The sequence below is a fragment of the Paralichthys olivaceus genome, chromosome 11, assembly GCF_024713975.1.
Source record: "Paralichthys olivaceus isolate ysfri-2021 chromosome 11, ASM2471397v2, whole genome shotgun sequence".
NCBI classification, from domain to species: Eukaryota; Metazoa; Chordata; class Actinopteri; order Pleuronectiformes; family Paralichthyidae; genus Paralichthys; species Paralichthys olivaceus.
In genome coordinates this window covers 11,133,632-11,149,044 of record NC_091103.1, presented here as the reverse complement: position 1 = coordinate 11,149,044, position 15,413 = coordinate 11,133,632, and the positions used below count along the sequence as shown (strand labels likewise).

At 43.2% G+C, this 15,413-nt stretch overlaps 1 protein-coding gene across 13 annotated transcripts in view; it reads right to left on the bottom strand.

The window, feature by feature from the left end:
- Window positions 1–11,583, bottom strand: part of mecom (MDS1 and EVI1 complex locus) — a 138,236-nt gene extending 126,653 nt beyond the window's left edge. For 6 of the 13 annotated variants that reach the window (XM_069535020.1, XM_020095297.2, XM_069535014.1 and 3 more), the window contains exon 1: window positions 11,238–11,581. In XM_069535020.1, the coding sequence (XP_069391121.1) occupies window positions 11,238–11,274 (37 nt within the window). In that variant the 5' untranslated portion in view covers window positions 11,275–11,581. Of the gene's footprint in view, window positions 1–11,237 lie in introns of all 13 variants that reach the window. The other 7 variants (XM_069535018.1, XM_069535019.1, XM_069535012.1 and 4 more) reach the window with 4 other exon arrangements.
- Window positions 11,584–15,413: the final 3,830 nt, after the last annotated feature.

Here is a 15,413-nt window from a genome sequence, read left to right as displayed (position 1 = left end):
GATCTACGTTTTTCTTTTTTCATCAGCTGTCATCTCAGCAGCGCTAAAGCCTGCCTGCAGTAAATTCTATGTCAAAGGCATAACATATATCACTGGCTGTGTACAGTACCACTTTAGCCGCATGCTCTGTGCATACATATAACAAAGCTTATTCCACAAAAACATCACCAAAATTATACAGCATCATTCTCTGGTGTCCCAAAGGAGATTACTATGCTGCATCAGGAAGTGCCCTTCAAAGTTTCCACCATTGTAATTGCACAGTTCAGATCCAGACTTTGTTTTCTGCCTTTCAGAGCCAGTTTTAAAACCCCAGAGGTGGCTTGTCTCCAGACTAGGCAAAATCAGAATTGCATTAACACCCAGAGAGCATTTCATCAGAGACAGCAGGGCCCCGCGGTCCAGGACACCTGTAATAGAGTTTCCTCTCTCTCAGACGCACAAAAAAGAAAAAAAAACATTTTAACTCCTTTTGTATGGAGGGTTTACATGCTCCCGCCTGCACGGAAATATGTTGCTGCAGCTGATCAAATCAAGCCAAACAAATTGCATTTGTCGAGAGAAGGATCAAATGCTGGCGCCCACAACAAACATATTAGCGGCCTGATCCGCACAGAATACCCTTTGGCATAGCGGTAGTATTGGATTAACAAAGTAACGTCAAATAAGAGAAGAGGACGTGCAGAAATCCAAACTGACTCCTTTCCTCCGCCTTCCCTTTCACTGCGCTGCTCCTCTGTGCATGAATTACCATGATCGCATGCAAGCGAGGAAAATAGATGTGGAGAAAACACTTACATGCAAAGACGTGGATTGGATTACTGTGAATTCAACTGAAGTGATGGTGCATGCCAATCTCAACACTGCAGTACATGGTAAGTTAGGGTGAATACATGCAATTCATCTGAACTATACCGCACCCTTGGATAACAGACAACTTTCGAAGCCTGTTCTCAAGTTCATCTAAAAATGATCTTGGAACAAATCAACACTTGCGCCCGTTACTCTCACCGCGGCCTACAGGAAAACTATCACGTTCAAACATTTGGTAATGGGAAAAGGAGATATTTTTCCTGTTTGTTATTAAAATAAACAGAGACGGAGATGTCTGGGATGAACTGGTGTGTGAAACTCAGGGGAGAGAGAGTATGGGAGAAATAGAAAGAGAGAGACTAAGGGGCTTGACCGTCTGACAGACAGGCAGGCAGATGGACAGCAACTTGGCATTAGGGAATATGATTCTGCCAGAGAGTGATCCATAAAGACTGCAGGAGGTCGAAGGGCACCCTCTCTATAATGACTCATCATCACTCAGTGGTGTCTACACGGGATAGTCTGTGTGTGTGTGTGTGTGTGTGTGTGTGTTTGTGTGTGTGAGAGAGAGAGAGAATCTGTGTCTGGGAGAGAGGGCCAGTGGATCTGCTGAGAGATAGTGCAGGATAAACGACCAGTTCTGCTATTCTAGGCCTCTAGGGAGAAAACGAGAGCTCTCCCTGTTGTTTTACCACAGGCCTGGCCAAATACTGTCACCCACAACGTCAATTAATCCCATCGTCATTATTTCTTTTTCTTTTCTTTGAGAAAGTCTCAGGAAAAACATGGGTGAGAAGGTGAAAATGACATTTGCTGGGTAATGAAATATGATAAATGTCGTAAAGCGTTTGGAATTCCCTCTGTCGGAGGGAGGGTTGTGTTTGACTTCTTGGGTCTGGGTAAACACCGCCGGACGGACCTCGCCATGGCAGCTGTTCCCGTAGTAACGCGGTGGGCAGCGGAGGCGGAGCCACAGGGGAGTTGTGGCGTTTTCATGAACTGATTTTTTTTCTTATTCGGTCAGTCATTACTTTTACCACAGCGCAGCCTAAACCGACCACTAAAAGGGCAGCGCAGACTGCCAACACCTTGTATATGGAATTCATAAAACAATGGCTCACAGTAAATTCCTCTGCTGCATTCTCAATCAAGCTGCCATGACAAAGACTGTGTCTATGCACATTTAACTGTGTGCACGTGCGAGGGGCCCATATTTTAAGTTGTGCAGCATCTGATGAATATCTCGATTTCTTGGCGGCTGACAGCCTGTTTGTCATCCACTCCACAACCAAGAACTGACCTTCAGCAGCATAACTGCCTTTATCCTGCCATACCTCTCCTCTCCCCTCCCGTCATTCTTACATCTCCATCGCCTCTCTCACCTTTCTCCACTTCTCCCTCACTTTTTGCTCTCCTCTCCTCCCTTTGTCATTGATCGCTGATGCGATTGGCTGCCTCCATGCTCAGTAATGACCTGCCCTGGTAACCAGCCGGCTGCTCCGCTCCGTCCCTCGTAGATTGAACTGTCAGATGGCAGCGATTAATGACTGGGCAGAGAGACACACCTGCAATGTCCCACCATGCACTGCCCAGCCAATCTTCTGTCCCATCTCCACTAACCCTATATACAGGTACATGTCTGCATTTGTATCAGAGTAACTGAATCTATAGAATGTGTCGAGGTTTCAGAATTCTTTACTTTCATTAATGCATTACTGCCCTGAGGACGTGCATGCAATCTGTCTTGCTGCAGTGGCTGATGGGAAGTGTATGGTGAAAGGGTATGCATGAATAAAAAAGTGAAGTACAGAACTTGCAATGCCTTTTTAGCCCCAAACTAGAAAAAGTTGTTGATTTTGCCAAATCAGAAAAAAAAACTGGACCTAACCGCAGTTTGTTCCATTACTTAAATGGCAGCATGTGATCATTATTTGTCTGCAGCACTATAACATTGTTGCCCCCTGCTCCTCTTTATTACTATATTAGTTATGATTGCACCCATAATCAGTCACTTATTCTACTGTTCGCACTTGAGTCGCTCCGCACAAAGAGAATCAGAATAAATGCCTAAAATGCTAACATATGTTATTTCCTCGAGCAGAGATGAGTGGGGTGTTTGGTCTGGTCTTGCTCTGTCTGTCTGTTGAGCCGAGCGCTGCGGGCCCACGCGGCTGTCCCGTGTTGTACTTGGCTGGCCGTCTGCTAACTGTCAGCGCAGTATCTCCTTACACTGATGAATGGGAAGTTTCCAGACCTTTCCCAAAGCTTTCATTCCCTTGTTCCAACGCTTCATCCAGAGGAATGGCCGAGAAAACAAGGGCTCCTCCGCCCGCCCACCAGCCTCCCTCGAGGGGAGCGCCAACATGGAGACGGGCACGGAGGCTAAATTTAAAATGCTCCCTCCAAAAGTTAAAAAAAAGGGGGGGAGTGAGGGAGGGAGATAAAACACAAGAGATGTTGTAGACAAAACATAACGAATGAAATACAAATTAGAAACAGTAGAAATGTGGTGGGAGAAAATGAAAAAACTGAAAGAGAAAAAAGAAAAAAAAAGATAGACAGAAGACGGAACGAGCATAATCCTCTGAACAGTGAACATGTGAATATCAGACCAGTAGGGGTTTGGCGTGGTGTGTGAAACGGAGATAAAATCGATTAGCTTGTCCGCTGACCCATTGAGCAGCGGGGGCCCCCATTGCCCCACTCCTGCCACAGCCCTGACAGAGACATCCAGGCCCAGAGGCCCCCAGGGGTCCCTTCTGGACACCGAGGTGAACAAAGTGGTGCCCTCCTGTCAAACTAAAGCCCTCAAGCAACAGCAGAACAACAAACCATGCTGCAATGCTTCACTGCTCTCTGATTCCACAGGAGACAGGAAAGATGTAGTGTGGGGCTGTGGAAACAGGACACTGCTGCTCCAAATACACAACTACAGCACTTACGTTCAGACTACCCTCAGTTAATCTAGCAACTGATATCAACCAAGTTTCTTTAGAATAAAAGTTATTTTAATGTCTAACGTCACTTGAGAATAACAGCTCCGGTTAGGGTTATGGTTAATGCTTAGTTAGTTAGTAGAGGTTAGTCTCTGTCATTAAGTTTGATAAAATATCTCACAGGGTAATAAAAAATAAACTTTGATTTATATCTTATAATCATTGCGTCATCAGTGTCTTTAAAAAGTCACACTTTTCATACGATGAGGAATATCTGCTCATTCTTAGACAGTCACTTCTAGAAACCTTTGTCAACACCACTAAAATCTAGCTTGCAAATTTTAAAGATAGCACATGACTTCAGAAATGTCAGGTGTTTCTTGGATATTTCTAAAAAACATCCACCTGTTGACGGCCCTTGAAATCTCTCCCTATCATTTAATCGCTGTGTTTTCCTCACATGATTTCCTCAGTCATATAACTGGGTGAGGAGCACCTCTTTGATTCCTGGCTCATTGTAGTGTATCTGACCCTGTGGGTCAAAGAGTGGAAAGAAGTGGATGTGTCACCACTGAGCGCTTCTCCGTGTTAGAATAATATTTCAATGGTGCTTTTAGGATGCTAACGCTAATCAAAACAGGACATCCTGAGGAGGGCCGTGCTCTCTCTTCCCTGGCCCCGCATGCGTACCGCTTTATGTTTTTGTGTTTGTGGAGGAGCGACAATCCCAGGAAGCTGCGAGAAGGGTTCATCAAAGCACTGAGTGGGGGGCCCCGGCCGCAGGATCGCTGGAATGCGGCGTGGAAAGGAATCTCTACTGTCCTATTGTTCGCTTGTTTCCTCGGACTCATCACACGCCGGCACGTCCAGTTCACTTACAGGTAAGCAGCGCTAATCAGCCCTGCATTCCTATCCACAGCCACATTCTTTCCTCTGCTGCGACCCTGGACGACCAACAACACACGTGCACGCACAAAGGTGCATGGCTTACACGGGTCCACACCATGGACAGAGGGGAATTCATCAAGAACAGATCTCTGCAGGACAGGGATGGGATGTTTCCTTTTCTCAGACATGGGATTAGGAGTGGGACAGTAAGGAGAACATTGAGGGTTCATGCCTCACTAATGGTGGAAAGATGATTCATATCCCATAAACAAGAGTCCAGGGAATTCATCTGACAAGATCTCTATCTGGCCAAACAAACTCAAGCACTGTGTGATGCTCATATAAGTGGAGCGTCACCAGCGAGCAAATGTTTCACAAAAAAATACCATCAGGAAGGCCCCACCTTTAATTACATCTCCTCAACACGTCACCACTTGATGAGCGTCAGGGTGGGGAGTGGGATGTGGTTGTTGTAACAGAGATAAAAAGGTGTACAGGAATACTCCCATTACATAAAAACATAAATGATCCTCAGACTATATACGCTCTGTCCTTCCAGCCTCCTCCGCTATAGGCATTACCTGATGGCCCTGTTTTGCTCCCCCCTTTACGTCCATGCCTCCCTCACTCACTCACTCACTCACTCCTTCGATCCCTATGGGCCAGCCTGCTCCACCCAGGGAGATCCCCGAGCAGTGCTGGAACACACTGTTATCACCACATTCACAAAGCGATTGTTGGGTAATTCCTGTTTATAGCTATGTGCTGCCTCCAGTGTGTAAGAGTAAAAGAAAAGGAAAAAAAACACTGTTCTTGCTCTCAATCCACCGGGAGAGAGATTAAAACCCAACGTCCACAAACAAACACATGTGACTCTAGCAAACCTGCCAGTACAAAGATATTCATCATTCAGTCAAAAGAACATTGGTGTTGTCCAAAAGGGGCTAAAGGGTCATTGAGATATGGACAACTGGGATGGAAGTGATAAATCCACTTAATGCCCTTCTGATGTTGGGGGGTGAATTTGAAAAGTAAATGATCATACTGCATGAAAAACGGATATTATGTGTGCAGCCTTGTGTAAAGTAGTACACACACACATTGGCATTCAGCATGAAGTCATATCAAGCCTCTTATTTAGTCTTCGTTCCCATAAAAGCAGTAAACAATGTAGTAAAGTGACTTAGCGTAGTTAGCCGATGTGAGACATGAGGCCAGAGTGTCGGGCCTGTTTCTACCGCCTGCTACCAGGTAATTGATTGGAGTATAAAATGATTGAGTTTCTTTAATTAGCTAACAGACGTCCTCTCTCACAGCGCGCCAAGGAGTCGCCAACTTAGCACCGCCCCATTAATAGCCCAGGCGAACCGCACCATCAGCAATCTGTTGACATTATAACTTCTCAGACATCATAACGACACAAATCAGTTTGACGTTGAGGGTAAACTTTTCAACTCAGCAAAACGTCATTTGTCTCAGACCAATTTGCGATGAGAAAATGGCAGCGCGTCACAAATTTGACAGCCATATGCCGTGGATGTATATGCTCCTCAGAGGGCCTTTTGTTTTGTGCAATACGCTCTAAAAATCGCACGTCCACACTGGGCCCAGCCACATAAGCACATGCACACCCTCGCCTCCCTTTCCAGCAAACACTCACACACACAAGCACAATCTATGAAAATATGCTTAGCTTGGGACCGCTCTGTTGATAATGACCTCAGCCTTGGCACCGCACTGGGCCAGACCAGACTGCCGACAGACAGGAGGCTTTTGTGTGGACTCCCTATCTCTAACTCCATGACCTTTAGGGGGGAGAAGAAAGCAGAATTGCTTTTTTTTTATTTTATTTAGAAGGGGTACGACACACTCATTGTTCTGTGTTGGTACAGTTTCCCTGTGGTAAACACACAGCGGTTCCCAGGCTTGACATGTTGCTGCCCAGCCACCTCCCACCCTCCCTGCCTCCATCCATCCCTTGGTGTTCCCACACTGCCCTGTCTGGCTTGCTGCACCATACCCCCTCCACCCCACCCCACCCCACCCCACACATGCAACACACAAACACGCTATCGCCTCACCCATCAGCGCAACACTCAATGACAACACAATTACATACAGACTCACTTTTTCTGTACCTGCCACCAGAGTATCGTTCAAAAAATAATACTTGTGTGTGTGCTTTTTCGAGCATTATGAAATTCCTTGGATAAGTGATGGGCTGAGATGGAGGACTGCAGTTGGAAAAGAGGGGAGTTGAGACGGGAGAGAAGCCCCTGGGGCAGGGCCGCTGCTGTGTCAGGGCCTGAGAGGGGACCCTCGACAGGGCCTGGAAGCTCCCTAGTTGCTGGGGACATGGGACCATCCTTCAAGTGGGTGACAACAGCACATAAACAAACCACTAACCTCATCAGCTCTGTGTTTACAGCCCTGAGACCGAGTCCTGGACGACTAATTAACATCAGAGACCTTCCAAATAAGGGGTATTTTTTGGGAGAGGGCGGGAGAGAGGAACCCTTCTCCCCACGAAAGAGAGGAGGAAAGTGGACGACATGTCAGACAGATGGGGGCGTTGATAGATGAGAGGGCCCGGGTCACAGTGAACCTGCCCCCGCCAACCAAACCCCACCAACACACACATACAGACACAAACAAACATACAGTTGTACCTCAGGACTCAGTTAATACACCCATAAAGGCTGCATGTGCTTCTGTGTGCATACGTGTCCGTGACATGCTTTACACCTGGTTTGACAAGCATTCAGCAGCCGTCCCATTATAACAAGCAGAAATGCTACGCTGCATGTTTGGAAGTGTGCTTGCTCACTTTCACAACCTCTGCAGACAGATCCTATAATTGTTCTGTGGCCATGACATTGAAGTGGAAAAATGTAACTCCTCTAAAAAAGGTACTGACAGAAACCTTTTACACAACAAGCATTTGTGTCAACGATACAAGTGGCGTTCCTTCAAGTTTAAGTGAGCATTTCATGCACAGTCTGTCATCTAAAGCAAACACACAAACTAAAAAGGGAAAAACAAAGTTAGGGATGAAGTTATTGAATGTTCCATTGAAACGTTAAAAATAATAAATCTTTATTTACCCTGGTGGGGATGTGAAATAGTCCTTCTTGTTTCAAATTCAAACCAATTGATTTTTATTGTTATTTAATACTTCACACAGAAAAAAATATATAGGGGCCTTTGTTATGTATTTGCATTAAAAATCAAACTCAGAGCAGCATTAACAAAAGCCAACAAAGAGGAGTCACCTCTGTCGTGGGCCCCAGTGACTCTCGACCCATGAGCTTGTGCACTGAGGGAGATTTGGGACATTTGCGCACGGAGCTTTGGCACCAAGCGCAGCGGAGGCAACGAGCTCTGCTCCGGGACAACAAGGGGCTGTTTAATGGGAGGGTCTCTATTTCACTTCCCTCGCGCCGGCCCGCTCCTTCTCACCTTTTAAATGGGCCGATCTATTAACCGTTTTAATGAGCTCCGCCAGACAAACGCGGGATGCATGGCCCATTGCACAAAGTGAGGAGGACGACGCGCTCCTCGGCTGCGGAGAGGAGGAGGAGAGAGACCCTGACGGACAGCGAGATCCCGAGGCCTCGTGCACACGCACATGCACAAACACAGCTTCCAATCAGGGGGGGTCAATTTGAAAGATAATGCATCTAGAAAAATGTCAGCCACATTTCTGAAGACAGGCGGATCAGTGAGTGATGGCTCAAAAATATTGTAAAATTTGCAAAATGGGATGAACGATTGTAAAGTCTGTGGACACACATACACATAAGTGATTTTAATGCTGCGTTGACACTGGTTAAACTTCCAAATATGTTTCAGGGAACTTCACCATTAATTTTCATAAAAGTTAATATTTACAAGCATAGAGATGCGTAAATCAGTTAATGGTTAAACGTGTATGTTTCCAGGTCTTTGGACAAACACAGGATTTGAATGCTACACTGCCACTTGTTAAGTTTTCAAAATGTGTGTCATGGAACCTCTCATTTAATTTGCCTAAAAAATCTGATTTAAATGGTATAGATGCGTAAACTTCAGTTATTATCCACGGTGGCTAAATGATTATCAGATAAACAAGTCTATCCAGGTCTTGGGACATGCATATGATTTGAATGCAGCATGTGCCACTTGTAAAACTTCCAAATGTGTCATGGAACCTCTCCTGTAATTATCCCAAATTTCAGATTTAGATGTTACATAGATGCGTAAATCACAGTTATTAGTCTCAGTGGCTTGTGTGAGATTAATCGCTATTGAGATGACTCCTGACAATTTATCAAAGCCCTCTGAACACACTGTAATCAAAACGGTTTTATTGGGGCACAAATATGCTAAGTGGCTCTTTAATTGGCCCTGCACACCGAGCTGGAGTTTGACTCTTCCAAGTTCTCCTCGTCCTCCACCTCCTCTTCTTCCATCTCATTCACCGCGGGGTGCGGCCCTCATGTGCGCGCCTCGGCTAAACTTAGTTGGGGAAGCAAACGCGAGTTTTGCGGCCGCACCACATTACATCTGGACTAATCAGCTCGGCCTCCATCAGTCACTCACGTTTACCACCTCTCCATCACCTCATCTGCATATAACCCTTCTCCTGTTTTTGGAAATCACACGACTGTTTTGCGAGGAGGCCCTCCCGCACATGCCCGTTTTTAACACGACTTCTCTGGACACACACTGAACACAGAGCCCATATGAGGGGTCTGGGAATTTAAATATTCACTGTTGACACTGTGCAGACCTGGCTGGGGGCCAGGGCGAGCCCGCTCCTCCAGGGGGACGCACACAACACCCCCTCCTATTCTGACCCAAGAGGTAGAGACCCTCTATCCCGAGAATATTAATCTTTAAATACACAGCGAATAATAGGCTGTAGCTGCCGTATTCACAGAAGGCCTTTAATGGTTGTCAAATATGTAGAAAATGGTGCAGTTGTTGCTTGTTCTCCTCTGGGTGCGTTTTCTGAGCCCGGTAATAAAAAGTCTTATTCTGAGGCAAAGTGTTGTGTTTCACAGTCTCAGACAGAAAGAAAAACAAGTGGTTTCTTTCCTCATGATGATGATGATGATGATGATGATGATGATGAGTGTGTGTGTTTGCCCGTGCACGTTCATGTCGCCACCACATTCAATAGAATCACACTAAAGTACTGACTTTATATATATTGTCTTTATTATAGCTCTGATATCTCTGTGAGGACAAACCAATCAAACACATGTGACCCTTCTCCATAACCTGCTGCTTATTGGCACCAACTGTACAAATCAGTTTAAACATTATATTGCAGCTATCTTGTTGTTATAGTGTTTTTCTTAAATTGTATTTTGCTTTATTTTTAATGCAAACATGCAGGGCTAAATGCACAATGCAAATACTGAGCACTGATCTAACTGAAAGTCTTTGAAACTCATGAAAATCCTGAGCTTGCATGCAAAACATAACATTGCATGCAAACACTAAAATACCGCAGGCCTGCGTCATTACAGTGGATTGTTGCTATTCTGTTATTTCATATCTAAAACATTTATTCCAGAAATAAAATTGCAATTTTTTTTTTTTTTAGATTAATAGTGTGCTTTCAAAATCAAATGAAAGGCAACACAGCACATGAATGTATATATTCACAACATCACAGGAAAAATGCAACTGCAACATGCAGATTAGAGCAGCTTCAGAAAACACAATATAATTATTGATAATTTATTGCAATGCATGAATAGCTCCATCGATCATCTCGCATAAAGTATTATAGTAGATCTAATTAATGAAGTCAATTTAATGACGAGAGTGTTTCGATATTTTACTTCACTTGATACAACTAATTAGATAGTTGAAGTTATAGATTTCTCCTGAAAGATTTTTGCAGAGTGAGGAGCTGCGTCCTGCAAAAATCAAACCACATAAAATATAACACTGCAGCATACAAATAAATTAAATTATTACACTATATGCATTTGTTTTTTCCGGAATGGTATGAGATCTAACAACAAACACACATGAAGCATTCACAGGACTTCGGAGTGAACTGCATGCCTCACAAACAAGATCCCCTCCACTGCAACATTTACCACGTCTGCCTAAATCCGCCTTTTCTTCTCGTTTCTCTCCATCAATCTGTTTTTTATTTCTTTCTTTCTGCATTTAATCCGACTTGCTCCTCCGGCAAAAACTGAAGAGACCAGCAGCACCAAGCGATACAGCACCGCGCAGCTAATACAATGCAACTGCCGACGCACAGGACACGGGGAATTTAACCCACTACATTACACTACAGCGCCCACTACATGCAACCAGCAAATCCAATATACAGGAGCGGACGCCCTGCACAAAAGTTCCTCCATCGCTCCCCTCAACTTTAAAGTTTACACTGCTCCACTTTTTTCCCTTCTTCTCCTTCGCGACAACATCATCATTCTGTTACTCTTTACGCGTAAAAGTGTGGATTTCCTGGAGGAGAATGAAATGGTTACAGAAAGTATAAGCAGACGCGGTGATAACAGCGATAGGTAAGATATTAAGACGGCATGTTTGAAAAGGAGAAGAAAAAAAAGAAAGGGATGTTGCACCTACTCGTGGCCAGTTTCCGTGCCCTGCCTTTGGACCTCATGCTGCCCAGTCTCTCGGCGTGGGTTTGTTTGGATTTTTTCTCGGATCTTTTTTCCTCCTTTTTGTTTTTTTTTCTCTCTGGTTCCCCCTTTTTTCTCTGGGTTTCTCAATCCAAACCAAACGCGCTATCTCTCCAGCATTGTCAGTCCCGGGCACCTTCGCACATGCGCACAGCCCCCGAAAAATGTGCCGGGCAGCAAGTGCCAGAAAAAGTTTGGGGACGATTTATCACTGGTGATATATTAACCTGGAGACGTTTCGTGTGTGGATCGTGGAGATGCATCTGCCTCCTGCGACAACTTTTCAAACTATCAGAGTGAGAAAGCGGAGCGTGCACTGTAAAATAAAAAGATCAACGATGGTGCAGCCTCAGATTCAGTCGTGCGCTCTTGTTGAACTGACGCATGAGTAAACTTTGTAATGGAGATGCGTCCAGTGCAGGTTTTATAATAAAACAAATATTTTAGATCAAAGTGAACCACAATGATGCAAGCACATTAATTTCTTAAAAAATAAGAATGAAAGAGTGTTTAAGGCTGAACCCTCGGTGCAATACTCTGTCATGTATGATATGTTTTACAGCGCACACACATCGCCGATGACGTTAATTATAACAACTCTTCTCCTAAGTCCTTGTTGCGCACCTTTTCTGTCTTAAATGTTTCAATTCATTACACCGATGCCAAAATGTTACATACGTTATTTGTGTTTTGACTATTACGCAGAGCATTGCATAGAAAATGAATGAAAAACGTCCCCCCTCCCTCTCTCTCTCTTTCTCTCATGGGCACCCGACTGACAGCTATAATATGAGAGTGCACCGTTTTTTTCCCTCTCTCTCTTTCTCTCTCTCCCTCGTTCTCTTTCTGTGCTGACAATTATTAATATGTTAAGTGCTTATAGCATGAATGCCTGTTTGAGACATCTCGGTTGCAGTGCGTAAATGTCATCACTTGGTAATTGCCGAGGGCTCGATAAGAATGTTTTAATTGACTTCACATGGAAGGAGGAAGGATGTATCAAAAAAGAAAGAAAGAAAGAAAAAGGGACTTGACTGAACCTTCATCTCAGTGGGTGGAATAATGTCTGCATCGACATTTCTTATTTCACTCTGGATTTTTCAGAAAACGGCCACACTCATAAATGCCATCCAAGGCCCTAAAAGTCAATAAAACCACTGCATGTCTGCTGTTATCACATCAACGTTTTATAGAAGCATATTCAGAGACTGAGTCATAGCAGTCATATCAACAAAAGAGCAGCGGTCAGATACAAAAACAGATAATCCGGATTTTTTACATTTCATTCTATTACTAAAATGTATAAAGAAAACGAAATCATAGTGAGGTATGTTGATACGTCCTTAAATAGAGACGGGGTATAATTAAAGTAATTGGCAATTAATTAGATCCGCATGAGGTCACCCTGACCTTGCAGATGAACTCTTTAATGGCTTGTGAACTCGAGCCATCGATTCCAAATCGTGTTGAAACTGATTGGAGTCGTGACATCATGCAATGTCAAGGAAAACAAACTGACCAGGAGCAAAGCATGTCATTCTGTAATGTTCCAGTAACGTAGATACGCCCTGTGCTTTGTGAGCGAAACGGAAACACACAGATGACAATTATTTCTGATGGACATGATTTCAACCACGTCTCAGAATAAAAGACAGTTTCAGTGCAAAGTGGTAAATTAAAGTATAGCCTATGCACTTGCAGTGCACTCTTTTACGCACAATTGCGTTAAAGGGCACATTTTATTTCCCCCCCAATTTTATAGCCTATTTCAAATTTGTCCAAAAATCAATTCTTCCTAAACTAAACTAAGCTAAACTAAACTTTGGGAAGTCCCGGAGCTGATGTTCCCCATTTAACTGTCTCGAGTGAAGAGAGGTTAATACTGACTCTTTATTGTAGCTCGTACCTCACCCTACCTCCACTGTAATGACATAAATGCTGCTATTAAACGAGCCGCGCCGTGCCCGAGAGGGTGGCGCGCACGAACACGGGAGAGAGAGGGGGAGAGAGGGAGGGAGAGAGAGAGAGAGGGAGAGAGAGAGAGAGAGCTTGGGGCGGCGCGCTCAATTAGACTAAATGGAAACAGTTTTCATTCACCACAATAACTCACTCCTCTCTCTCTCTCTATCTCCCCCCCCACCTCTCTCTCCATATTTTATTATGACATGCTGAACCCAGTGGCAGGGCGGAGCGGCGCGCACATCCCCGCAGAACCGTGCCGCGTAATTATTAGAAATTAATTGGGTTCGAGACCCAGATGTGGGTATATACTAAAAAAACAACAGTGCCTCACTTTTGCTCTTGAGGGTCAAATTCGCAAACAAACAGCCATTAACGAATGAGTCCCATTCTGCACCGCACATCTATTTTCTAATCTTCGTCCAAACAAAATGAATGTGTTGTAGATGTAGATTAAGCGGTGAAGGGGTTAAAGGAATAACACGGTGCGTATTGGGGCTGCGCATGGACGCAGACTAAAAGTGAAAAGGGAGCCTCCGGCGTAAGGAAATTACCAGCGCCCGCGTGACCTTTGAGAAAGGTAATCAATCAAGTGATCAACGGGGATATTTATCACTGCTTCGTCCAAGCGAACCTGCAGTCTGGAAACAAAATAATGTTAAAAAAAACAAATAAATGAATGAATGGAATATTAACTTTGAAATGTTCGAATTAATAAAAATAAAAAATAAGGCATTTTAGTAAAATATTAATAATCATAACACCTTTTTTCTTATTATTAATCAAATCAAAATCTGGCTCATAATAGACATGAAGAGATATATATAACATGACTAAAAGAAAATATAAATTTCAACACTTGAGGCCCACATTATTTCCTGGCCCTTGAATATCATGGGCCTGTGGCTGCTGCATTTTAGACTATAACGTTTGGAGCATGTGTTCAGTAAGTGTTTTATTTTGTGCTGTGCATTATTACACCGACCCAGCGAATATAAAATTGCGATGATTTCTTGCTTTTATAAAAATTGTTGTTACATGTGTGCAGCGTGAGAACGATGTGTCTGGCTCAGGGCATGCTGCCCCTGTGTGGAGAATTATCGACCCAATCAAACGCAGCTTCCACCAGCTAATACAATAAAATATTAAAAACTTGGGTGGAGAAAATAATTCATGCTCTCTGGGCCAGTGTGTTTATATTTCTAGTTATTCACATTAATAAAAAAATAAAGCAGATAATGATATTGCTATAGAATAAAAGATGAGGAATATTATATGACAGCCAGTTTGATTTAACACACATCTTTAACGGTTTTATTTGTATGTTTTATTTCTGTGAATTGAGATTGAGTGCGACATCATGGGAAAATTGGATAAAAGTCATGCTTTAAAAGCCTGGTCATTTTCAAGGTGAAGGGAAATCCTTAAGAGCAAAGTGAAAATGACACTGCTATGGCAAAAGATATCAAACATATTAAAGACAGATGTATTTTATCCACCATCATGTATTAATAAAAGCTTATGACAATCCTAGAACAGCTCTACATGCATTGATGTGTTTTGGTATACTCTTAAGTGGTGTTATCCCATATTTATTTTATACGAATACAATGCAATGATGCCTTATATTTTTATACCATCACATAATAACGATTCTACACTTATTTTAATTTAAAACAATATACTTTTGTCGAAATAAACCATGCCAGTGATAGTTCTTTAGCATAAACGTGGTTGTATAATACTAAGATAAAAAATAATATAATTTAAAACAGTATAATTACATGTGAGCATTCTAAAAAGATGTATTTTTCTTCTATTTCTTGGTGATCGAATAGGAGGACGCACAAACAAGGCTATAACAAACAGAAGTCACAAAAGCATTTCAATGATTTGAACCTACAAAATAATATAGTAATAAATACCAATAAAGATGCACGAACATGAAGCACCGTGACGAAAAAATATGGCTCGCGATATGGCTCAGAATTAGTGCTTGTTCCACTTATTACATGAGGAAGAGGCGGTGGGAAAACATGGTCGACGTAGTTGTTAAACATTCTTATACTATTGCGCCCTCTAGTGGGTAATATCCAGGAGTATTTAAATATGTAGTGAGAGGAAATGGTTGCTTCCCATTTATAATAAATAATGATAATGT